At 39.9% G+C, this 26,434-nt stretch overlaps 1 protein-coding gene across 4 annotated transcripts; it reads left to right on the top strand.

The window, feature by feature from the left end:
- Positions 1 to 861: 861 nt before the first annotated feature.
- Positions 862 to 23,165, top strand: LOC148354163 (uncharacterized). 4 transcript variants are annotated; one of them, XM_088351373.1, is made up of 7 exons: positions 862 to 1,129; positions 4,931 to 5,059; positions 14,135 to 14,263; positions 16,159 to 16,287; positions 18,674 to 18,802; positions 18,868 to 18,996; positions 20,623 to 23,165. In XM_088351373.1, exons 1-7 carry the CDS (start codon positions 1,003 to 1,005, stop codon positions 21,882 to 21,884), a joined length of 2,034 nt encoding a protein of 677 aa, XP_088207499.1. In that variant the 5' UTR covers positions 862 to 1,002; the 3' UTR covers positions 21,885 to 23,165. The 4 variants fall into 4 exon arrangements, with proteins under 4 accessions (XP_088207499.1, XP_088207500.1, XP_088207503.1 ...); XM_088351374.1 differs by lacking the exon at positions 4,931 to 5,059; XM_088351375.1 differs by lacking the exons at positions 862 to 1,129; positions 4,931 to 5,059 and adding an exon at positions 11,395 to 11,680.
- The last annotated feature ends 3,269 nt before the right edge of the window (positions 23,166 to 26,434 follow it).

The raw sequence follows: 26,434 nt of genomic DNA, 5'->3' as shown, positions 1-26,434 counted from the left end.
AATTAGCATACTATCAAAATGACTGTTGAAGTTGGATTCACTACATCTTGTGGAGAATAATGCACCATGTAACTACCTAGTTGTAGGAAATCGCCTCGAGTTTAACTTCATTACTATATTAAAGAATTACAGTAGGGCATCACGACGGCGCGGTGGTTAGCGTGTGTGCGGCACAGTTCTGAGGTCATGAGATCACACCTTCCTGTGCGGAGTTTGCATGTTCTCCCTGTGCCTTCGTGGGTTTCCTTCGGGCACTCTGGTTTCCTCCCACATTCCAAAAAACATGCATGTCAGGTTAATTGCCTGGTCCAAATTGTCACTAGGTGTGGATGAGCGAGTGAGTTAACCACTCTTGGGGGGCCCTAGTGGTTTCGGGGTCGTAAGTAGAGTAAAAGCTAATTGCATGATTAAGGGGAGGGGGGGCTCCTTAAGAAATGGCAGAGCATGTGAGCTGGAGAGTCAAGGGGGTGATACATGTATGGGATTCACTGTGATCAGGGTTGGGTAGGGTTACTTTAACTGGATTACTTTCAATTACTTTTGGATTACTCCAATACCAAATATGCTAATAAAAGACAAAAGAAACTAAATATGAATAAAAATATGACTCAACACGTGGTAAGCTTTCTCTCCTCTCTTTGATCTCTGGCAAAACTAACAAAATGCGACAGAAACAAAATGAAAATAAATCCAAACAGCTTGCCAACATCATTTTTGCCGTTCCATTTGTTCCGTTACTCCCCAAGCCTGCACAAAATTTAGTCATTTTATTCATATTTGAAAGTAATCCGGTTAAACCAACCCTGTCGATTTATCTATCTCGCTCTCTCATCTATCGATCTATCTATCTGATAGGGGGCGGTAATGCACCGAAGAGATGGATGCCATCCTTCGTTGAATCCCAAGAAGAAGAAGAAGAAGTTGCTTGCCTTGTCTTATTCTTCAGCATCCAAGAGAAAAATCTTAATTTAACACAAATTAAACGTGATCATTAATCTTGAAATGAGTGAACGAGCGAAAGGAATTTTCAAAGAGGAGCTTCGGGGAGCGCAAGAGGAGACCGAGAAAGAACGTTTATGGCCGTACGCTCTTTACTACAAGCAGCTTCGAGTTGTCTTGAACAGAGCAGGTTGGTCATTTAAGTCTCAACGACATTATTTACATCAGGGGTCTTCAACCTTTTCAAAGCGGAGAGCTGCTTTTTGTTACTAATTAACGCAACGGACAACAAGTTTGATAAGAATTTATCATAAATGCAATTCAGCTGGATGGCTTGCTAAACAGCTAAAACAATGGTTTGATTGTTAGCTAGAAAAGTAAACGGTTCAAGCAAAAGGGAGCTAGAAAGCTAGATAAAAGAGTTAAAGCCAACTAAAGAGATTAAAAGCTATAAAAAAAACTGATAGCTAGTTAGAAATGAGGCCGAAATAACGGATTTTTTTCCCTCATTCGCTTTATAAAACCCTTAATTTGGAAATGGAAATAAAGTGCTCGTCTTGGGATCAAGAGGTTGCAGGTTCGATTCCCGGCTACTCTGTGTTATATGTCCAAGTGTCTTTGGGCAGGACACCGAATCCCTAATGCCCCTGATGAGCAGATAGTTGCCTTGCATGGCTGACACTGCTATCAGTTTGTGTAAAAAGGAAAGTGTGAAGATCATTGTAAAGCGCTTTAGGTCTTCATTGACTTGAAAAGCGCTATATAAATGCAGACCATTTACATTTAATACATGAACAGATTCTAATTATATTCTCTTCATGAATTTCTCATAAATAATGATAAATATCTGAATAGATTGTTTTGTCCATGAAGCCTCTGAACTGGAATTAATTTATTTTGATTTCTAAAAGAATAATCTAGCATGGTAATGCTATGTTATTAATAGGTTGATTATTAATAATTGGGTTCAATAAACTCAGTAAACCAATAAATCATTTTGCTAGAATTCTTCGCTCTGAAAATGCTGGTCTACTAGTGATCCCAAGAGCCAAAAAGAGATCCGCAGGTTTGAAAGTGTTCTCCATTTGGGGCTCGGTGCTGTGGAATGCTCTTCCCCCTGAGATTCTATATGCAACCTCAGTGGAACTGTTTAAATCTAGGCTTAAAACTTTCTTCTCTTCTATAGTTTATGAATGACCTATATTTCATGTTAAAAAAAATTGTGTATTATTTGTTATTGCAACATCCATTGCAGCCTGGTCACCTCATGTGCGGTCCTTTCTCAAGGTTTCTTCATTTTCCTCATGTTGAGGTTTTGCCCTCATGTAGGTTTTAAATCAGGGAATGGTGTAATAATCGTGTGTAGTTTGCAATCATCTGTGGTCTGTGCAGCCCTTTGAGACTCCGTGTGATTAAGGGTGTAACAAATAAACATGACTTGACTTGACGAGAAAATCACAATGACCCAGCACTGTTGAACTAATTCTGGAACAGGTCCGCGGGTACCTGAACTCTCCTTAGGGGGCACCACGTTGGAGAGCCCTGATTTATATTATTTTCCATTTCCACTGCACGATGTATGAACGATTAAGCAAAATGAGAGTGTTTTAGTCCAGCGGTTGGAAAGCACCGGGTCGTGGGTCATTTGGTACTGCACCACACAGAAAGAAAAATAACTTCCATTCTTTTTTACCTAGTTTTGTTTAACACAGTGGTCGGTAACATTGTTTTTACCACGGACCGGTTTCATGTCTGACAGTATGTTCACAGTCCGAGCAAAACATTATTAAACATTATTGCTAGCATTAAGAACACAACTGCTCGTCGCTAACGCTAATATATTGCCACCAAAACCTCACGTTAACTGCGATATAGCTGCTAGCATCACTATTGAAGTTAATTTATAATAACTTAGTCGCTAGTGCCAGTTTCACAAACCCAAAATATAAATGCTAGAATTGCCAACACGGCTGCTAGAATCCAGTTTTACTTTAGCTGCTAGCACCACTTTAGCAAATGAAATGAAATGAAATGATCTGCATTTATATAGCGCTTTTCAAGTCAATGACTTCCCAAAGCGCTTTACAATGTGCTCCACATTTCCCAATAGCGGCCTTGCAGCCATGTAAGGCGCTAACCTGCTTATTGGGGGTATCAGGGGTTTAGTGTCTTACCCAAGGACACTTCGACATGTAGCAGTTAATGCAAACTATTTTGTCGCTAATGCCAGTGTCAAAGACCTTAAATGCTAATGCTAGAATTGTGGACTTGGATTATAGCTCGAAAGCTGATAGTAATAACACCAACTAATATCCTCACCGACTATCCCTATGGAGGACCGATCCTACAATAAATAGAAATAAATGTATTATGAAATGAGTACCTGTTGTATTTTGTTACATTTTATTATGTCGTCATTATTTTCTGTTGTCGTCGTTGTATTTTGTTCGCGTTGTACAAAATACAACATATTTGACATTAAGTTGTATTTTGTCATCTTTATATCGGAGTCGTCGTTGCACAGTGTCGTCATTATATTTTGTCTTCTTGTTGTGGTCGTAGTTGTACTTTTTTGTTGTATTTTCTCGTCATTGTACTTTGTCTTCGGCGTTGTGTTTTGTCGATGTAGTTGTACTTTTTACAGCGACGACAAAATACAACGATGACAAATTAAAACGCTAAAATATAATTTGTACAAAATCTTATCTCTCATCTCATTAGCTGCAACCGCTTATCCTCAGTAGGGTCGCGGGGGTGCTGGAGCCCATCCCAGCAATCATTGGGCAGTGGGCAGGGGACACCCTGAACTGGTTGCCAGCCAATCGCAGGGCACACGGGGACAGACAACTCACTCACTCATTCGCATCTAGGGACAATTTGGACCGGCCAATTCACCTGAAATGCATGTTTTTGGAACGTGGGAGGAAACCGGAGTGCCCGGAGGAAACCCACGCAAGCACGGGGAGAACATACAAACTCCGCACAGGAAATCTGGAGCTGGATTTGAACCCACGCAGGAGGTACCCAAGACCTGAACTGTGCCGCACATGCGCTAACCACTGCGCCGCCGTGCTGCCTTGTACAAAATCCAATTTGTAATTATTTATTTATACATTTATTTGGACTTCTTGCTGGATCAGTTTTCCATACATCCCAGCCATGTTGTTAGAATGGAACATAAGCACCTGGGGCATAGGAAGAATATGCAAACTCCACACCAGGAGGCCGGTAATTGGAATTTAACCCGGGACCTCGGAACTCTCAGACGGACGTTCTGATAGCAACACACTGGTCCCTATCGTAACGCTTAATCTAAAACGTCGATCAGCTTGCCAAGTCAATCAAAATACAAACTCACCAAATGAGACAACTCCTGCAAAAAACTGTTGGTGTGCTTGAGATAGATAGGGATCCATGCATCCTCTAACGTTGTTCCCCATTGTCCTTTAATGGCCACACCATCGTCGACGTAGTGGGCTGCAGTTGACCATTCTCCACACCGATTGGCTATAAGCACAGAAATTTGGTTAGAAATTTGGTAGGGATCCGCCCAATAGGGAACAGCGCCTGTCATGCAGACCACACTGATTTGAATTTAATTGCAGCATCTCAAACCATGTTCCGTGTGACCGTAGCGGTATCAGTTAAACGTGATAATTAGCAAAAATTAATGGAACCTTTTTTGTTTTCTATGCAGCCTTGTACCAAATAGCACATGGCCTGGTGATTGCCGACCACTGGTTTTACTGACACTGCTACATTTCAAACTGAACTATTATTTTGTTTTGTTTTCTTGTCATTCACATATAACAATGTAATCTCCGTACACCCTTCATTTTAACATCAGTACCTTTTTTCACTTGTTTCCATCGGTCTCATTTTACACACAATCCATTGAAATTATGCATTTTCCAGCCCCTTACTCTCAGCGTTAATCATTAAATTTAAAGTATTCTGGTGTACAAAACCGTGTGTGTCTTGTATCCCGCAGACGTCAAAGAAAAATATCTACTTCCTTTGCGGCAGGAACAAGAGTTGCCTGCCGTTAAAAGTGAGGAGGATGAGCATCCTGTTCATGTTAAAGAGGAGGAGGAAGATGTCAATCCCATTCACGTTAAAGGTATTCCCAAACAGATATTCTTTTCCAATTAGGCACAGAAAACTTAGCAATCCTCCCCACAATTATGCAAATATGTTGCCAAATATTCCACTCGCTGGGCGACACAAGAAATTTAGTCCCAAAGTTGACCCATCTGGCTTTTGTCCTGTAGAGCTGTGACGTCATTGAAGTAACTACAACAAGCCTAAGTTTTAATAATAGTTCAATGTTTGTTAATTAGGGCAGCAAGGCGGCGCAGTGGTTAGCGCGTGTGCAGCACAGTTCTGGGGTCATAAGATCGAACCTCCTGTGTGGAGTTTACATGTTCTCCCCGTGCTTGCAAGGTTTTCCTCCGGGCACTCCGGTTTCCTGGCACATTCCAAAACCATGCATGCAGTTGATTGGCCATTCAAAATTGTCCCTAGGTGTGAAAGAGCGAGCAAATTATCTGTCCCTGTGTGCCCTACGGCTGGCTGGCAACCAGTTCAGGGTGTCCCCTGCCCACTGCCTGAAGATAGCTGGGATGGGCTCCAGCACCCCTGCGACCCTACTGAGGATAAGCGGTGCAGATAATGAATGGATGGATGTTCCTTAATTAAATAGAATAGTGCATTGTAACAATAGTGCAATGAAAAGAAGTGCTACAACATTTAGCAGCAGCAAAAAAAACATTTGCAGTGATTATTTCAGATTGGGACAAAACTTCAGAGTTTTACCTTTCGAAAGAGACCAAAACTGTCCATATTCTCTAAACTGTTCAAGAACACATTTAAATTACTTTCGGTACGTCTTGGATGATAGGCCAATTTTACAGGAACGGTCAGGGAATAACACGTAAAACAACATGGTTTTCTAGGGTGCGTCTTTCAACGGCCCCAAAGCCAAAAAAAACAAAAGACATGTCTTCAAATTGCATTATTTCGGAAAATAATTGGAATATTCCGCTGAAATATATGTGTAAAGGATTTATGCACAAATCATATACATTTGCATGTTTAAGAATTTTGGATTACCTTGTAAGAGAAAAGGTGGATGTAAATCCCATTCACGTTAGAGGTGAATCATTTCAGAGTTGTTTGTGGCTGGGGTCCCTTCAACCACGGCAGATCAAAATCAGCACAAAGAGAAGAACTGGCAGGAGCCTCCAAGCTGCAGCTCCCGTCAACACATGGAAACTGATGTTAACCGCAAGTCCGACTTGGGATACGCTTCTGGCAACGGACTGTCAGAAGTTGATAACACGTGTTCTCAATGTGGGAGAACCTTTCAGTACAAGTCTTACATGAAGGTGCATATGCGAATTCACACCGGTGAGAAGCCTTTTGCCTGTTCAGTTTGTGGTCGACGATTCTGCCAAAAACGTAGCCTAAAAAAACACACTGGAACCCACACAGGTGAGAAACCTTTAGCTTGCTCAATTTGCAGTCAAAAACGCAAATGTAAAGAACACTTGAAATACCAAAAGGGAGCCCACACTGGCAAGAAGCGTTTTTCATGCTCCATTTGCGGTCAAAGATTTTCTCAGAAGGCAAACTTAAAAGCACATACAAGAATCCACACAGGTGAGAAGCCTTTTTCCTGTTCAGTTTGTGGTCAGAAATTCAATCAGAAGGGAAACTTAGAAGTACATATAAGAATCCACACAGGTGAGAAGCCTTTTTCCTGCTCAGTTTGTAGTAAGCGATTCACTGACCCTGGTACTTTTAAACAACACAAAAGAACCCACACTGGCGAGAAGCCTTTCCCCTGCTCCGTTTGCGGTAAAAAATTCCGACAGAGGGGACAATTAAAACCACACACAGCAACTCACTCTGGCAAGAAGCCCTTTGTCTGCTCAGTTTGTGGTAAAGGATTCGCTCAGGGTGGGGCCTTTAAAAGGCATGAAAAAACCCACACTAGTGAAAAGCCTTTTGCCTGCTCAGTTTGCGGTCAAAAATTCAGCCGGAGGAGTTCCTTCAATTTTCACCTAACAACTCACACTGGTGAGAAGTCCTTTGCCTGTTTAGTTTGTGGTAAACAATTCGCTGAAAGTAGGAGGTTAAAAGGGCACACTGCAACCCACACTGGCGAGAAGCCTTTTGCCTGCTCCATTTGCGGTCAAAAATTCAGCCGGAAGAGTTCATTAAAGTCACACACTGAAACCCACACTGGCGAGAAGCCTTTTGCCTGTTCTGTTTGCGATCTAAAATTCACCAGTAGATATAGCTTAAAAACACACACAAGAACTCACACAGGTGAGAAACCTTTTGCTTGTTCAATTTGCGGTCAAAAATACAGCCGGAAGACTTCCTTGAAAATTCACATTGCAACCCACACTGATGAGAAAACCATTTCTTAATCAGTTTACGGTCAAAAATTCTCCAGTCAGGGTCAAGCTCAGAATCACGGTTGTGCTGGTTAAAATAGCATTCATTGATAACTCTTTCTGAGTAATTGGAATAATTTGAACTATGCTTACCATGTCGCTAGGGGCCTTCTGACTGTTTTGTCAGAGTCTCTGCTTCGATCATCTGAAGCTGCATGAGGTACGTTTACGCTATCTCTTAATCGCAAACACGCTTTTCTATCACGGACACTGGCATGACGCGACAAGATAGCTGGACTGCCGTTATATCTCTTCAGTGGCTCCGCCCCTAGTTGCTTATCTAATCAGAAGGCACAAAATGGGTAGGGAGGAGGAGGGGCATGAGAGAGTGTCTCTGCTGCATGAGACTTAATAATCGGCTTGTCGAATGGATCAAAATACCGATACCGATATCTGTCAAATTCCCAAGTATTGGTTCGCCTGATAATCCGTTGACCTCTACACATGTATACGTGTTATTTTTTGCAGAGTTGGCAAAATCAAGATGACCTTTACGGAGATATATTGTAGGTCAATGAATGTACAATGTTAATACGTTTTTGGGGCTGTAATAAAAGCATTGTGACCTTTGATTTGGAGTTCATTATTTTGTATCTCATATAAGCATCTTCTCATAGTGAGATTGTTCTGTTGACAGATTTCCATACGAGTTTTATTTTCAACATTGTATTTCAACAATTTTCATGCATTTTCTATTTTTACGCACCATTACACGCAAGTGTGCACAATCACTGATTGACTTCTGGAAAGAGAAGTTCATTATTTACAACTCTTTCAAAATGTCTTAAAAATTTGGATAACGTGTAATACAAAATGCAGCACGGCGGCGCAGTGGTTAGCGCTTGTGCGGCACAGTTCTGAGGTCATGAGATCAAACCTCCTGTGCGGGGTTTGCATGTTCTCCCCGTGCTTGTGTGGGTTTCCACCGGGCACTCCTGTTTCCTCCCACATTCCAAAAACATGCATGTCAGGCTTATTGGCCAGTCCAAATTGTCCCTAGGTGTGAATGAGCGATTGAGTAGGCTGTCTCTGTGTGCCCAGTGACTGGCTGGCAACCAGTTTAGGGTGTCCCCTGACCACTGCCCGAAGACACCTGGGATGGGCTCCAGCACCCCTATGACCCTGCTGAGGCTAAGTGGTGCAGATAATGGATGGATGGATGAAAATACCAAGTTGCAAAGGTTTTAGTGCTGTAAAAGGGTTTTCTCCAAGTGGCCACCTGTGGTATAGTGTAGACCTACCATTAGAAAAATATGTTAAAGGAAAAGTTCAGTTTTTCAGATTGTGATCAAATTTGACAACTTAATTTTTATAAATTGTTTATAAATTGCTCCTTTTTCTTTTTTTATATTTTTGAATTAATTTTATTTCTTCTAATCTTCCATAATAACAGCACATGTTGACTTTGACAAAAAGGTTTCCCGGATGTAAATCCATTTTGAAATTTTTGGTTTGAACAAATTTATTGACACTAATAACAGAAAACAATCATGACAATCTCAACAGCAATTAAGCACATTCACAATATTATATTTCAATATGACGTTTAACAGCAAACACAATGTGAGGTTTGAACAACCCTTCTCGAAAATCTTAATAGCAATCAAGCATATTCACAATTTCATTATATAACATCTTTGTTAGTGTCAATAGATCCGTCCAGGCCAAAGTCGATTGTTTTTGGTCTGAACAAATCCACCGACAAATGAGAAATTATGGCCTGTTTTTAAATACTACTTTCATTACTTTAACGGGAATGACCCGACCAATATGGCCACCACGTAGGCACGCTATATCGCGGTCTGTTACAGCACGCTGACGTATATCATGGGTCCGCCCTCAAACACTCGAATAACATACACTAGCCCAGGGGTGGCAAACAATCTATGTTCATTGTTGAGAAACTTAATGATGAAAAGCCACATATCAAACTTTAAATACCCAGAAGCTCTAGCAAAGCACCTGGAGCAATTTGATTGGGTGAGTGGTTGGAATGGGCGGATCTATATACAGGACAAGATGCGTGCACTCCGCCTCGCACAGCACCGTCTGCACTGAAATTAAATACGTTTGTATCCTTGTTTGCAGTATTTTGTGACATTTTAACAATAGAACTTTGCTTGCACCTTGTTTTGAAACCATTATTTAGGACAAAAAGTACAGTCAAAATGAGCCTCAACACTCTATAGCAGGGGTGGCGAACAAGTTTGACACAAAGAGCCGAAATTTTTAACTGTGAGAGTCAAAGAGCCACACCACGCACTCACAGGCCATGACAGACAGACAGACAGAAACACACACAATTAAAAACAGATTATTTCCCATAACACACTCCTCTCCTTACATGACAACAAGTATAGTGTGTTGATTTCAAGGAAAGTGTCCACCCTCAATACACACATCATATGCACCTTAGCCAGAGTTAACACAGCAACTACCCTGGAGGTCACATACCCCCTCCACACACAGGCACCTCTCTCTCATCACACACACACTTTTTCTCACTATCTAATTCTCTTCCTCTCTCTGACACACACAACTACTGAACACACTTCAGATGCACACATATAACCTGTAAAATGTCGATTAATGGAATATTAAAATATTCACACAAGCATGTTCAGTCAGTTTTTTTTTCCAAACTACAGTAGCGCAAAATATAAATGTCACGTAAACATACCTGTCAACCTGTACATTTTTGCCGTACAAAGTACGTTTAATATGCATTTTAAGACCTGTACGACGTACAAGGAAATCTGTACGGAAAAACGCACAGTTGTCAATTATGGGTACCATCCGGTATACACCGACTATCACAAAACGACAAATATATCAAGTCAACCAAGTTCGAGTTATGTAGTGAAAGGAAGTCCGTCTCTTTTTACAGAACCGGCTTCTCGGCTCATCTCATTTAAGAGAGCCGGCTCTCAAACGGCTCACTTGCTTTGATGCATTATATTACGAATTATGATGTATAAAGAAGTTAAGAAAAAAAGGAAGTATAAAAGGAAAAAATGAAAAAAGACAGGTTTGTGGTAATCCCTTTAATCAGTATATTACCAACAATGATTTATTGCAGAAAATGAATTCATAATTTGAATAAGAAAATGTATTATTCTACTTAATTATATTTGCATGTATTTTTTCCTTCTACGGTGAACGTCCAAGCTACTTAATTTTTGAACCTTTTTTATAATAAACCTCATTTATGTCGAGCAACTCAGTATCTCATTACAAAATGTTAATTAACAATATATATGATATAACGAAACACATATGCAATGTAACATGTTAAACTACATAAATAAACATGTTTGAAAAGAAATATGGTCTAAGATTTTTTTTGTATTTTGTTAGGGAAAATACGACAGTTTGTAAGGGCCTGGAGCTTGACAGCTTTGTCTATATAATGAGTTTATTAAAACAATTAAGCTATCGTGGTCTATATTAAGCTATCGTGGTCTACAGGGTTGGGTAGGGTTACTTTAACTGGATTACTTTCAATTACTTTTGGATTACTCCAATACCAAATATTCGGATAAAAGACAAAAGAAACTAAGTATGAATAAAATGATGACTCACAACACGTGGTAAGCTTTCTCTCCTGGCTTTGATCTCTGATCTCCGGCAAAACTAACATAAAATGCGACAGAAACAAAATAAAAATAAATCCAAACAGCTTGGCAACATCATTTTTGCCGTTCCATTTATTCCGTTACTCCCCAAGCCTGCACAAAATGAAGTAATTTTATTCATATTTAGTTTCTTTTGTCTTTTATTAGCATATTTGGTATCAGAGTAATCCAAAAGTAATTGATAGTAACCCAGTTAAAGTAACCCTACCCAACCCTGGTGGTCTATATAACGCGTTTATTAAACTTATTGTATAGAATACGATCCCTATTGTCGGAAGCGCAGCGGAATGCGCGTTCACACGAGGAGGTGGGGGGGGTGGAGTATGCGCGCTCCCGCTACGGGGTGTAACTTTTTACGGACGGGGGGAGCATTCCTCGGCATAACACCACCCCCTACAGGGCCTACACTAAGCCGCTAGCGTACCGATAAATTCGACATTTGTATCGGTCCCAGATTTTTGCATCTTTGAGGGTGTCGCTTGCTTCGTGAGCCTTGAGAAAAAGTTCAATCGAACAGAAATCAAACGTGAGCTTTAAACGTGACCGAAATGGCGAAAGGAACATTCAAAGAGGAGACCGAGGAAGAACATCTATGGCCGTTCGCCGTTTACAAGCAGCTTCGAGTCGTCTTGAACAGAGCAGGTTGGCCATTTTATTTACATGATATTCCACATTCCAAGTCCAATGCTCGATGTATGAACGATAAAGAAGAATGGATAAAAAGTTTTAATCCGGTGTTTGGAAGGCAGAATGAAATCCGAGTTCCAGTCTTTTTATTACCTATTGTTTTACTCAGTGGTCGGTAACATTTTCTTTATCACGTGTCATGTCTGACAATATATGGCGGCATTAAACATGTTTTTTATTCCCGTAAAATGATAAAAACAATAATAATAATAGTCGTTTTCATGTAGTCGTTATCATATAGTCGTTAGTTTGACCTAGCATGTAGTCGTTAGCACGATTCATTAGCGTGTAGTTGTTAGCATGACTCTTTAGCACGACTTGTTAGCATGTATTCATTAGCACGACTCTTTAGCATGTATTCATTAGCACGACTCTTTAGCATATAGTCGGTAGCAAGTAGTCGTTACCATGACTCGTCAGCATGTAGTCGTCAGCATGATTCATTTGCATGTAGTTGTTAGCACTAAACTTTAGCACGACTTGTTAGCATATATTTATTAGCACGAATCGATAGCAAGTAGTTATTTGCATGGCTCATTAACATGTAATCGATAGCATGTAGACGTTCGCATGTGGTCGTTAGCATGTAGTCGTTAGCAGGACTCGTTAGCATGTAGTAGTTAGCAGGACTCGTTAGCATGTAGTAGTTAGCACGACTCGTAGCATGTAGTAGTTAGCACGACTCATTAGCATTGCTCGTTTACATGAAGTTATCATGACTCTTGAGCAAGTTTTTGTTAGCATTACCTGTTAGCATTACCTGTTAGCATGATTTGTTAGCGTGTACTGTAGTCGCTAGTATGACTCGTTAGCTTGACTCTTTAGCATCTTGGTGTAAGCGTGACTCTTTAGCACCCACCTGGTTAGTCATGTTTATATGTATAGCCCTTAATCACAAGGCGTCTCAAAGAGCTGCATGTAGTTGTTAGCTTGTAGCCATAAGCGTGACTCTTTAGATCAGGGGTTGACTAGCTATGGCACACGTGCCAGCAGTGGCACGCGAGGGGTTAACCAGTGGCACGCGAGCGCACAGCAAAGTAATAATTTTTTTTTATAAATGCGCATTTTTACCTGAAAGTGAGACGTCCTCATTGCGCGCTTTCATTGTTTAGTGGCTTTACGGTGAGCGTGTGTCTGCGCGGTGCCTCGCAGAGGAGGAGAGATGTGTTTTAACCCTCCTACAGAAACACCGGCGCGCGATAAATGAACAAATCACGACAGCCAAATCATGACGTCTCCTTGAGCGGAAAAATCTCGTTCTTTACAGCCAGCGTGGACAAACAAAAGGGGCTTTGTGCAAAAAATGACCGTGTTGTTTGTGCATTATGCCTCGAGAGCGTTGTACCTCGCACGTCAAGTGTTAAACGACATTACGAGACGAAACATGAACATGAATTCAAGGACGAGTCTGAAAAGGCGGATACATTAAAACGCGCTTTGTACAGGTACAGTGTTGTGCCTAAATCCGACTCCCCGGCAAAATCCAACGTGAACGCGCATTCTTCTGCGCTCCGACAAAAGCAATCACATTCTATATAATAGGTTAATTAAAATAATAAAGCGAGCTAATTAAAAGACTTAAGCGATCGTAGTCTATACAACGCGTTTATTAAAACAATAACGCGCGATCGTATTCTAAAAAATGCGTTCATTAACACAGAAGAAAAAGTCACCAACACGGGAGAATAATTCATGTACTATGATAGCCATAATCGAACTTCCTTGCTTATACTTTTTGCAAAGTAAGACAAACTTTAATCCTATTATGTTTTTTTGGCTTTGGGATCCAACTAGAGAGGAATACCTCCACTTTGTGATCTGTTACTGAATAGATGTTCAACAAATCGACTTCGTTTTATTACTGCTATTATTATTATTAATAGTAATAATAGACATAGTAATATGTCACAGAAGGTTACCCTAGAAGTCACAAGTCTATATCTCAAACAGGGTCCATATTTGCAGGGGAGTCAGATTTTGGCAGGTAGCACGTTTAACAACATGGTACTGTGAGTAAAAAGAGTGTGATGATGAGATAAAAGCTAATGGCTTTTCCTAAGTCATCTGTAATCCTAATCGTCTTATGCAGGGGTCTCCAATCTTTTTCAAACTCAGAGCTACTTTTTGTCCCTAAGGGCACCCAGTCTGATATCATTTTTCTAAAATAGCAATTTGGCTAGATGGCTTGCTAACAAGCCAAAAAAGGAGCCAGATAGCTCGTAAAAGAGTAAAAAGCCATAGCTAGATACCTAGCTAAAAAAGTACGGCACATTTTTTGCACATTCGATTTATTAAACTCATAAATTCAAAAAATATTGTTTTTTGCTGTAGACTAAATCAATAAGATATTAAAATCACAACATTAAAATCATTTGTTTTTTAAAATTATGTGTGTCTTGTGTTCCACAGATGTCAGTGAAAAATACCTTCAACCTGTGTGGCAGAAACAAGAGTGGCTTAGCGTGAAAAAGGAGGAAGATGAGCATCCTGTTTATGTTAAAGAGGAGAAAGAAGATGTCAAAAATGTTGACGTTAAAGGTATTCCGGAACTGATTTTCTTTTCAATTGGGGACAGAACGTGTAGTGTGTAGCCCCCACAATTATGCAAATATGTTTCAAAGTATTCCACGCGCTGGCGGCACGTTTTTTGCACATTCGATTTATTTAACTCATAAATTCAAAAAATTTTGTCTTTTACTGTAGATTAAATCAATAAGATATTAATCAATTAATTTGTTTAATACACTAATAAATTCTTATTCTACTCTCTTAATTAATTGCTTAAAAATCATACTAATAATAATAATAGAATACATTTATTGTAGTCCATGATGCCCATGAACTGGAATTTATTTATTTATCTGAATTTCTAAAATAGCTTACCATGTTATTACTATGTTGATTATTAAAATAGGGTTAAATAGAATCAGTCAATCCCCAAAAAAATTACTAGTAAATCTCAATGACCCAGCGCCAGTGAGCTATTTTCAGAACAGGTTCGGAGCCACCTCAATTGGTCTCGCTGGTCTAGTGGCTGAGAATTGGCACTCTCACCCCCGAGGTCCCGGTTCAAATCCCGTGGCACCAAATGTGCAAATACGGCCTGTGATATTGATCGACTGGTCAATCATTGCTCAAATACGGTAATTAACTACTGTAAAACCTCTTTGGTTACAAAAAAGTGCACATTTAACATGAAAAAATACTGTACACCAATGTTCCCTCTAATTTTCCACGGATCTGAGCGTTCACACTAAGTCCGTGAGCAACGCTTGAAACAACAGTGAGCAACCATAATCCCAAGTGTGGCAAGATAATTAATTATCAAACATGTCCAAAACTTACATCAAGTTACATTTTGCTGAGTTTCCGGCAATGCAAAATTATTTTTCTCTTTTGAATGAGTTGACTCATGTACGATTGCAAAGGTTGCAGGGCCTACAAACGTCGTTTGTTTTTACAATTCTTTCTCAAGATATCCATTTCTTTTTATTTCCTGATATATTTTGTCGCATAATAATAACATTTATGGGGGCTTATTTAGTCGGTTGTAAGATACAGAACTGAACTTAATCACATTTTTTAGTGGAAGTACAATGTTGGCAACACGATTCACTTGATATAATTGGAAATTATTTGAATGCAACACAAACTTTTTCTTCTTTTTTCCGTGTTTTTTTCCTACTTTTTTTTTATTCCTTTAAAAAAAATCTCATTGTGATTATTTTTTCCGAGCTGTTACTTTTTCTTTTAGTTTTCTACCTTTTTCCTACATTTCTTTCTTTTCTTTTTTTTCTGGCTTTTTTCTAAATTGTTCCTTCTTTTTTTTCCTCTTCCTTTTGTTTCGTTTTTTCTCAGCTTTTCACTACTTTTTCATTTTGGTATTTTTTTCTTTTTTGTTCTATTCCCCCCTTCCTTTAAGTCATTTTGTGCATAATTTTACTCAATATTTGGTCATGTTGGGATTAAAGAAGCAAAAACAACCTGAAGAGCCGTTGAGCACCCTTTTTAGTGAGCCGAGCCGAAGAAGCCGGTTCTCGACATACTCTAATAACTTTACTCAACTTCGTTCGACTTCAAAATACCACATTTAGGACACAACGTCAGGGGAACCCATGTATTTTGACCTTCATGCACTCTAACTTTGACTTAAGTCGCTTCTTAATAAGTAATTTTGAGCCCTCATTTTTGTGCGCTGGCTAGATTTTCTTGTGCGCCGATAATGTGCGAGCAGTGCGCAATTGCGCACGCGTGCAGCTTAGAGGGAACACCGCTGTACACCCTTCGTTTTAACATCACTGCTTTTTTTCTCTTGGCACGTTTCGCAACAATCCATTGATATGATTCTTTTTCCAGCCCTATTACGCTCAGCACTAATCATTAAAATCAAAATCATTTGTTTTTTAAAATTAGGTGTGTCTTGTGTTCCACAGATGTCAGTGAAAAATATTTTGCTCCTGCGTGGCAGAAACAAGAGTGGCTTAGCGTGAAAAAGGAGGAAGATGAGCATCCTGTTCATGTTAAAGAGGAGAATGAAGATGTCAAAAATGTTGACGTTAAAGGTATTCCGAAACTGATTTCCTTTTCAATTAGGGACAGAACGTGTAGTGTGTCGCCCCCACAATTATGCAAATATGTCTTAAAGTATTCCACGCGCTGGCGGCACATTTTTTGCACATTCGATTTATTAAACTTATAAATTCAAAAAAAAAAATTTTTTTTTTTTTTTACTGTAGACTAAATCAATAAGATATTAATCAATTAATTTGTTTAAAACACTAATACGTTTTTATTCTACTCCCTTAATTAATTGCTTAAAAATAATTATCAATACTAGAATACATTTATTGTAGTCCATGAAGCCCATGAACTGGAATTTATTTATTTATCCGAATTTCTAAAATAGCTTGCCATGTTATTACTACAGGGAGTGCAGAATTATTAGGCAAATGAGTATTTTGACCACATCATCCTCTTTATGCATGTTGTCTTACTCCAAGCTGTATAGGCTCGAAAGCCTACTACCAATTAAGCATATCAGGTGATGTGCATCTCTGTAATGAGAAGGGGTGTGGTCTAATGACATCAACACCCTATATCAGGTGTGCATAATTATTAGGCAACTTCCTTTCCTTTGGCAAAATGGGTCAGAAGAGGGACTTGACAGGCTCTGAAAAGTCAAAAATAGTGAGATATCTTGCAGAGGGATGCAGCACTCTTAAAATTGCCAAGCTTCTGAAGCGTGATCATCGAACAATCAAGCGTTACATTCAAAATAGTCAACAGGGTCGCAAGAAGCGTGTAGAAAAACCAAGGCGCAAAATAACTGCCCGTGAACTGAGAAAAGTCAAGCGTACAACTGCCAAGATGCCACTTGCCACCAGTTTTGCCATATTTCAGAGCTGCAACATCACTGGAGTGCCCAAAAGCACAAGGTGCTCAGAGACATGGCCAAGGTAAGAAAGGCTGAAAAACGACCACCACTGAACAAGACACACAAGCTGAAACGTCAAGACTGGGCCAAGAAAAATCTCAAGACGGATTTTTCTAAGGTTTTATGGACTGATGAAATGAGAGTGAGTCTTGATGGGCCAGATGGATGGGCCGGTGGCTGGATCGGTAAAGGGCAGAGAGCTCCAGTCCGCCTCAGACGCCAGCAAGGTGGAGGTGGGGTACTGGTATGGGCTGGTATCATCAAAGATGAGCTTGTGGGGCCTTTTCGGGTTGAGGATGGACTCAAGCTCAACTCCCAGTCCTACTGCCAGTTTCTGGAAGACACCTTCTTCAAGCAGTGGTACAGGAAGAAGTCCGCATCCTTCAAGAAAAACATGATTTTCATGCAGGACAACGCTCCATCACACGCATCCAAGTACTCCACAGCGTGGCTGGCAAGAAAGGGTCTAAAAGAAGAAAAACTAATGACATGGCCTCCTTGTTCACCTGATCTGAACCCCATAGAGAACCTGTGGTCCCTCATCAAATGTGAGATTTACAAGGAGGGAAAACAGTACACCTCTCTGAACAGTGTCTGGAAGGCTGTGGTTGCTGCTGCACGCAATGTTGATCGTGAACAGATCAAAGCACTGACAGAATCCATGGATGGCAGGCTTTTGAGTGTCCTTGCAAAGAAAGGTGGCTATATTGGTCACTGATTTGTTTTTGTTTTGTTTTTGAATGTCAGAAATGTATATTTGTGAATGTTGAGCTGTTATATTGGTTTCCCTGATGAAAATAAATAATTGAAATGGGTATACATTTGTTTTTTGTTAAGTTGCCTAATAATTATGCACAGTAATAGCCACCTGCACACACAGATATCCTCCTAAAATAGCTAAAACTAAAAAAGCCCCACTCCAACTTCCAAAATATTCAGCTTTGATATTAATGAGACTTTTGGGTTCATTAAGAACATGGTTGTTGTTCAATAATAAAATTAATCCTCAAAAATACAACTTGCCTAATAATTCTGCACTCCCTGTATGTTGATTATTATAATAGGGTTAAATAGAATCAGTCAATCAAAAAAAAAATTACTAGTAAATCACAATGACCCAGCGCCGGTGAGCTATTTTCAGAACAGGTTCGGAGCCACCTCAATTGGTCTCGCTGGTCTAGTGGCTGAGAATTGGCACTCTCACCCCCGAGGTCCCGGTTCAAATCCCGTGGCACCAAATGTGAAAATGCGACCTGTGATGTTGATCGACTGGTCAATCATTGCTCAAATACGGTAATTAACTACTGTAAAACATCTTTGGTTACAAAAAAGTGCACATTTAACATGAATAAATACGGTACACCCTTCGTTTTAACATAACTGCTTTTTTCTCTTGGCACGTTTTGCAACAATCCATTGATATGATGCCTTTTCCAGCCCTATTACGCTAAGCACTAATCATTAAAGTCAAAATCATTTGGTTTTTAAAATTATGCGTGTCTTGTGTTCCACAGATGTCGGTGAAAAATACCTTCCTCCTGCGTGGCAGAAACAAGAGTGGCTTAGCGTGAAAAAGGAGGAAGATGAGCATCCTGTTTATGTTAAAGAGGAGAAGAAAGATGTTGAAAATGTTCTTTTTAAAGGTATTCCCAAACTGATTTTCTTTTCAATTAGGGACAGAACGTTATGTGTGTCTTGTGTTCCACAGATGTCAGTGAAAAATACCTTCCTCCTGCGTGGCAGAAACAAGAGTGGCTTAGCGTGAAAAAGGAGGAAGATGAGCATCCTGCTTATGTTGAAGAGGAGACGGAAGTTGTCAAAAATGTTGACGTTAAAGGTATTCCGGAACTGATTTTCTTTTCAATTAGGGACAGAACATGTAGTGTGTCGCCCCACAATTATGCAAATATGTTTCAAAGTATTCCACGCGCTAGGGGACTCGAGAAATTTAGTCCCAAAGTTGACTCATCTAGCTTGTTTCCTGTATAGCTGTGATGTTATTAAAGGAACCAACACTTGGCGAATCCAATTAACACAACATGTAAAGCGAGTTCCGAAACGGAGTGCAATTGTAGCGAGCAGTAATTGCATTCCATTACAGCTTGGAGGTAGACAATTGTAGCTTTTTGTTTGTTTTTTGCCGCATTGTAACAATTTTCTCCAACTCGCTCCCCGTTGGTGTCGGGGCCGCCGAGGGCTTTCCTGGTTTGCTTGCTCCTGGTTGGCGCTCGTTGGCTGTGCACCATGTGATGCTTGGCTGGCTTGCTTGGCGTTGCAGCCGGTTTTGCCGTGTGCCTTGCTGTATTCCTAGCCGGCTGCTTTTGTGGGTTCCCAGTTAGCCTGGCTAGCTTTAGTTGTACCAATACTGCATCCACCTGAGACACAACACTAGGCATCCTCCGCAAAAAACACCAAAACTTGGCTTAAAACACTCATAGTCTCTTCGAGTAATTGACACGTAAAAGAATATGGGGACCCACTTGCTAGGGTGTTCCTCTGATAACATCACAGCTCAGGATGACAAAGACAGGACATTCTGTCTTAAAAATGTATTACCTTGGAAATTTTATAAGAATTGACTGATATAGATGTATATGGGGGGATGGATGTATCCCTTAACCACCAGGTTCGTAGGGGTACCATTTCCTGAGGTGTGTATTGGGCAAGTACAGGCTGGTGGTGCCCATCACTCTCCAGGCCAAGTAATAGATGCAAAAAGCATGTACTATTTCATCACATTTTGCATACTTAACAATTTTGGATAACCGTATTATCATGACCATAGAGCACACTGTGTTAAAAGGCGCTGTCTCCATAGCTGCTTCTATTTCTGTATTGAACACTACACAGGGCGCACTGCACAAGTATCGATTACAAAGTTAAACACACTGATAAAAACTTGTTGAAGTTAATTTTTAAGCTTCCTCCATTCGCAAACCTTCGATTATTTAATCTTCGATTCTCTGTTCTTGGTTCTTCCGCATCGCGTGGGAAATATGACGAAAACCCAGAACGCATTCAATGGAAGGAAACAAAGGTTTTGGATTTAATTATTATCTAGGGGGACAGCTCTGTTCTGCCTCCGGTAGCAAAATAACTTTCAGTTTGCTAGGTTCGCTACGGCGTTAGCATTCATGAGTACTTCCGCGCAACGAACAAGAAACCCTTAAAAGTCACAGGAGATCGCTTTGAGTTAGAAATGTCAAAATCTCACAAAACATCGGATGTCACCCAAACATCGGAATTGAGCATTAAACTCTGCTGGGTGAACGGCAGTCTCATTGTGTCCTCGGCTACACCCGCCATTTCACACCTCACACAGGGCACACTGCACGATAGGGCGCGCCACACAGTTTGGAGAAAATCTGAGACTTTTATGTGGGTTTTATGGTCGTGAAAATTTGGTACATTCAAAGAAGAGGAAGATGTAAATCCCGTTCACAGTAGAAGTGGATCATTTCAGATATGCTTGTGGCTGGGGTCCCTTCAACCACCGCAGATCAAGATCAGCACGAAGAGAAGAACTGGCAGGAGCCTCCGAGCTGCAGCTCCCGTCAACACATGGAAACTGATGATGACCACAAGTCCGACTTGGGACACCCATCTGGCAACAGACCGTCAGAAGTTGGTAACACGTGTTCTCAATGTGGGGAAACCTTTCTGTGCAAGTCTTATATGGAGGTGCATATGCAAATCCACACTGATGAGAAGCCTTTTGCCTGCTCCATTTGTGGTAAACGATTCACTGCAAAAGGGAGCTTAAAAGCACACACAAGAATCCACACTGGTGAGAAGCCTTTTCCCTGCTCCATTTGTGGAACAAGATTCTCTGCATACAAGGGCTTAGAAAAACACATAAGATCCCACACTGGTGAGAAGCCTTTTCCCTGCTCTGTTTGCAGTTCCAAATTCAACAAGAAAGGACACTTAATAGCACACACAAGAACCCACATTTCCGAGAATCCTTCATTAAAATTCCTTGAGGATGAGTTATTAAAAGCATACAAAATAATTCCTACCGGTGAAAAGCCTTTTCCTTGCTCCATTTGCAGTAAAGAATTCAGCCATAAAGCAAGCTTAAAAGTACACACAAGAATCCACACTGGTGAGAAGGCTTTTGCCTGCTCCATTTGTGGTAAACGATTCTATGTGAAAGCAGCCTTAGAAAAACACATAAGATCCCACACTGGTGAGAAGCGTTTTCCCTGCTCTGTTTGCAGTTACAAATTCAACAAGAAAGAACACTTAATAGCACACACAAGAACCCACATTTCCGAGAATCCTTCGTTAAAATTCCTTGAGGATGAGTTATTAAAAGCATACAAAATAATTCCTACCGGTGCAAAGCCTTTTGCCTGCTCCATTTGCAGTAAAGAATTCTGCCATAAAGCAAGCTTAAAAGTACACACAAGAATCCACACTGATGAGAAGCCTTTTGCCTGCTCCATTTGTGGTAAACGATTCACTGCAAAAGGGAGCTTGAAAGTACACACAAGAACCCACACTGGTGAGAAGCCTTTTCCCTGCTCTGTTTGCAGTTACAAATTCAACAAGAAAGAAAACTTAATAGCACACACAAGAATCCACACTGGTGAGAAACCTGTACCTGCTCCATTTCTGGGCAAAAATTCAGACAGAAGAGTGGCTTACAATCACACACCGCAAACCACACTAGTGAGAAGCCTTATGCCTGCTCTGTTTGAGGTCAAAAATTCAGACAGATGAGTGGCCTGCAATCACACACCGTAATCCACACTGGCGAGAAGCCTTTTTCCTGCTCTGTTTACGGTAAAAATTTCGGCCGTAAAAATGCTTACAAATGCACACAAGAACCCACGCCGTTGAGAAACCTTTTGCCTGCTCCAATTGTGGGAAAACGTTGAGCTCTAAAAGGAGCTTGAAAATACACACAAAAACCCACACAGGTGATAAACCTTTTGCCTGCTCCAATTGTGGGAAAACGTTGAGCTTTAAAAGGAGGTTGATAATACACACAAGAACCCACACAGGTGAGAAACCTTTTGCCTGCTCCATTTGTGGGGAAAACTTCACACAGAAGAATGCCTTAAAAGCACACACCGCAATCCACACTGATGAGAAGCCGTTTGCCTGCTTTGCTTGCGGTAAAAAATTCTGCTTTAAAGCACAACTAAAATCACACACAATAACCCACACCGGTGAAAAGCCTTTTTCCTGCTCTGTTTGCGGTCTAAAATTCAGCCAGAATTTACACTTAAGAGCACACTCAAGAATCCACACAGGTGAAAGGCCTTTTGCCTGCTCCGTTTGCCATCAAAGATTTTATCGGAGAGGAAGATTAAAGTTGCGCATACTTAGCCACACTGGTGAGAAGCTTTTTTCATGCTCTGTTTGTGGTAAAAGATTCAACGAGAAAGTGAGCTTAAAAATTCACACAAGAATCCACACCGGCGAAAAGCCTTTTGCCTGTTCGGTTTGCGGTCGAAAATACAGCCAGAAGAAATCCTTAAAATTCCACATAGCAACCCACACCGGTGAGAAGCCTCATGCATGCTCAGTTTGCGGTAAAAAATTCATACAGAAAGGACACTAACAACAACACATACGAACTCACACTGGCGAGAAACCTTTAGCCTGCTCCGTTTGCGGTAAAAAGTTCTCCACTCAGGGTAAAGCTTATCTTCACAAGTGTGATGGTAAAAATAGCGTTGATGACCCTTTTTGACATGCGTTCCTTTTGCTGCCATTTTTATTTGACAAATCTACCACTACTGAACAAATGTCTTGACGCCAGTAATAAAAAGTTTATGCTAGTTTTGCAAAAGTTTCGTCAAAATATACTGTTGTTGCTGAGTCTGTTTTTGATAAATAACATATCATAAATATTGTGTAATAGTAATTGAGATACTTTCTCAATGTTATTTGACGACTTGACAAAATCAAGATGAACCTTTTTAGATGTGTCATTGCATGGATCTACAATGTTCACATCTTTCCTTTTTTCTTGTAATAAAAGCAGTTAATTAATGTGGATTTCATTATTTTGTGTCACATATTATCATAACGAATTTTGGATTTGTGAATGGTTCTGATTTCCATTCAAGATTTATTTCAAACCGAATGGGTTCAACAACTTCATGTATTTGAGATTGGACTGATGAAATAGTTTGACATGTCACGATCGGATTTGAGTGAGTTTCTTTTGCAGGGTATGTAAACTTTGTTTTCCCTTCTAACAGACATGAGTTTTAGATATATCACCTCACACTTGTTTATTGGCGCACCAATTTTTACTTTAGGCTGTCTTTGCAGGTATCTTTATAGTTCATAACCTATGACAAAAGATTCCATCCATCCTCTGCATTGCTTATCCTCAGTAGGGTCGCGGGGGTGCTGGAGCCCATCCCAGCTGTCTACAGGCAGTGGGCAGGGGACACTGTGAACTGGTTGCCAGCCAATCGCAGGGCACAGAGACGGACAACTCACTTGCTCATTCACACCTAGGGACAATTTGGACCGGCCAATTCACCTGACATGCATGTTTTTGGAATGTGGGGGGAAACCCACGCAAGAACAGTGAGAACATGGAAATTTCCGCACAAGAAGGCTGGTCGCTGGATTTTAACCCACGACCTCAGAAACCCACGCAAGCACGGTGAGAACATGCGAATTCCTCAAAGGAAGGCTGGTAACTGGATTTTAACCCACGACCTCAGAAACCTACGCAAGCACGGTGAGAACATGCAAATTCCACACAGGAAGGCTTTTTTTTAAAGGTGTGTCTAGGTTTTCTATTTCATGCAAATATACTAATTCACGATGAAGATTGAAGCAAGTGATGAGATCATTAAAATGAGAACCAAAAACTATAGAGAACCAAGAGTGCCGTAATTCAAATAATGAAACGAACATTGAAGTATTGAAAACTGCATGAAATGGAACATTCAATTGATAAAAACAGCCTCTCAAAATAAGCCATTTGCTATTTTTTTTAAATAAAATGTTACAATAAATAAATGTATCATAATTACTTGTTCTATTTAATAATAATAATAATAATTTCCTTTGTATTGTCATTATTTGTAACAATGTACACAGAACGAAATGTCGATACACCTGACCCGTTGTAGCGAGTCGATGCAGCCGCAGCCAGAGGGCGCCGCCATTATACCAATTAGGTATGTCTCGGTCGAGGCGCGAACCAGCGACCTCCCAGTCTAACCTTTAGAACAAATTAGGTTTTTATTTTAAAACGTCTTTTGCCCAATCCCCTTTTTGATACCCATTTTCTGCTTTGCTAACTTCTGTTTTGCTGAATGACCTTTTTGGAAAATACATTTTACGGAATTGGGTTTTGCAAAATGACTCTTGCCGTCAAAGTTAGGCATGGGCTCCATTCATAAGATCGATTCTTTTTCCTGGACATTGGTCAAGTTTGTCCTGTCCTGTAGGTGGTGAACTCTACAATTCATGTCGGCACTGCAATCAATAGTTTAAAAAATGGCTAACTTAAAGGAGCTATGCGGAATTTGAAAATGTTCTTCTTGCTGATGCCATCTTCTGGCTTAAATCCTCATTGCAGCCTCTGTCAAGCTGCTTGTGTTGTGTGTGCAAGTAATAATAATAATAATAATAATTTCCTTGTATTGTCATTCTGTGTAACAATGTACACAGAACGAAATGTCGATTGCACCCGACCCGTGGTAGCGAGCCGATGCAGCCGCAGCCAACAGAGGGCGCCGCCGACCACTTTTTAAGTCTTAGGAATGACTCGGCCGGGACGCGAACCACCGACCTCCCAGTCTCAAAGCGGGCGCCTTACCATCTAGGCTACTGAGCTGGTATAGTAAGTGAATTTCCTCGGGGTTCTCAAATAGTTTTCATTTTTGATCTTTTTGGGGGGGTTTGTGTTGGTGTTTAGGCTCTTTGAAATAGCCCTTCTCTTTCTTTCACCATTTTCACGTGAAATATCCCTCCCACTCCTTTCCTGCTTCCAAATAGTTGGGAAAAAGTGCTGATTAAAAAGGAGTGGGAAAAAATGATGAAGGCTCTTTGAAATCAGTTGAGCATTGTTAACACATTCAACTGTAAGGACACCTCAAATGACGTACCCCGCTTGGGACTTTAGCGAATCGCATTGAAGACCTGTCACAAGATGATATTTTTTTACTCACCTAAAGAATGAAAAAAAAATTATGCTAGCAGCAAGATAGTGACTTTATTTTGAAGCCAACAACAAAACCTTTTGGTCGGCGCTTGGTTTCTTCCTTAGAAGCAGAGCCTGACCAAGGCATAGTCAAGCTAAGCGGCTGCTTAGGGCCCCGCAACCACTAGGTGGCCCCCAAGAGTGGTTAACTTTTTGAGTTACTTTGTTTCAACTCAAAAATACTTCTACAGAAATACAACAAAATAACTACAAAACTAAATATAAAATATAGTGCTTGAGAACAGGGACCTCATATATTATTTTGCTTTCATTCTGAAAATAAAAAAAAATGTATAGAATTACTACAAACATACTACTGCAGTAATACTATATTCCAAAATACTACTACAGAATTATTTACTCCAAAAATACTACACAAATGCAGCTACATTATTATTACAAAAATACTAATGAAATATCAAAATACTTCTATGGAAATACTACAAAACTTCTACCAAAATTCTGCTTTGTAAATCAATTATACTTAAACTGAAATACTAAAAAATATAAATACATAATACTATAATATAAAAAAACTACTAGAGAAATGGTCCTACAAAAATACAACTACAAGAGGTTTGCAACAGAAATGATGCAAATTACACCTATAGCAATATGGAAATATCACAAAAATACTACAGAAATAAAACTACAGTAACACATTCTTATATGGAAATACTACAAAATACTACAGGGATAGAACAAAAATACAAAAAAAATACTACAAAAATACTGTAATCACAAAACTACTTTAATAATACAAAAATAATATAGACAACAAAAAATACTACAAAAATACTGTAATCATAAAACTACTGTAATAATACAAAAATACTACAGATACACAACAAAAAATCAAATTTTGAAATACAACAAGAGTACTACAGAAATACTAAATCAATATTAATATGGAAATACTACAAAAAATAGTCCAAAAATAAAACTACAGTAACGCTATAAAAAACTACAGAACTTCAATAAAAATCAGACTCCATAAATACAAAAAAAACCTATATACCGATATACTTCAAAAATACAATAATCATAAAACAACTGTAATAATATATATGTAGAGAGAGGGGCAGCACGG

This window comes from Urocampus carinirostris, chromosome 13 (genome assembly GCF_059441175.1).
Source record: "Urocampus carinirostris isolate Australia breed hairy pipefish chromosome 13, RoL_Ucar_1.0, whole genome shotgun sequence".
NCBI lineage: Eukaryota > Metazoa > Chordata > Actinopteri > Syngnathiformes > Syngnathidae > Urocampus > Urocampus carinirostris.
This window is presented reverse-complemented; position numbering and strand designations above follow the sequence as displayed.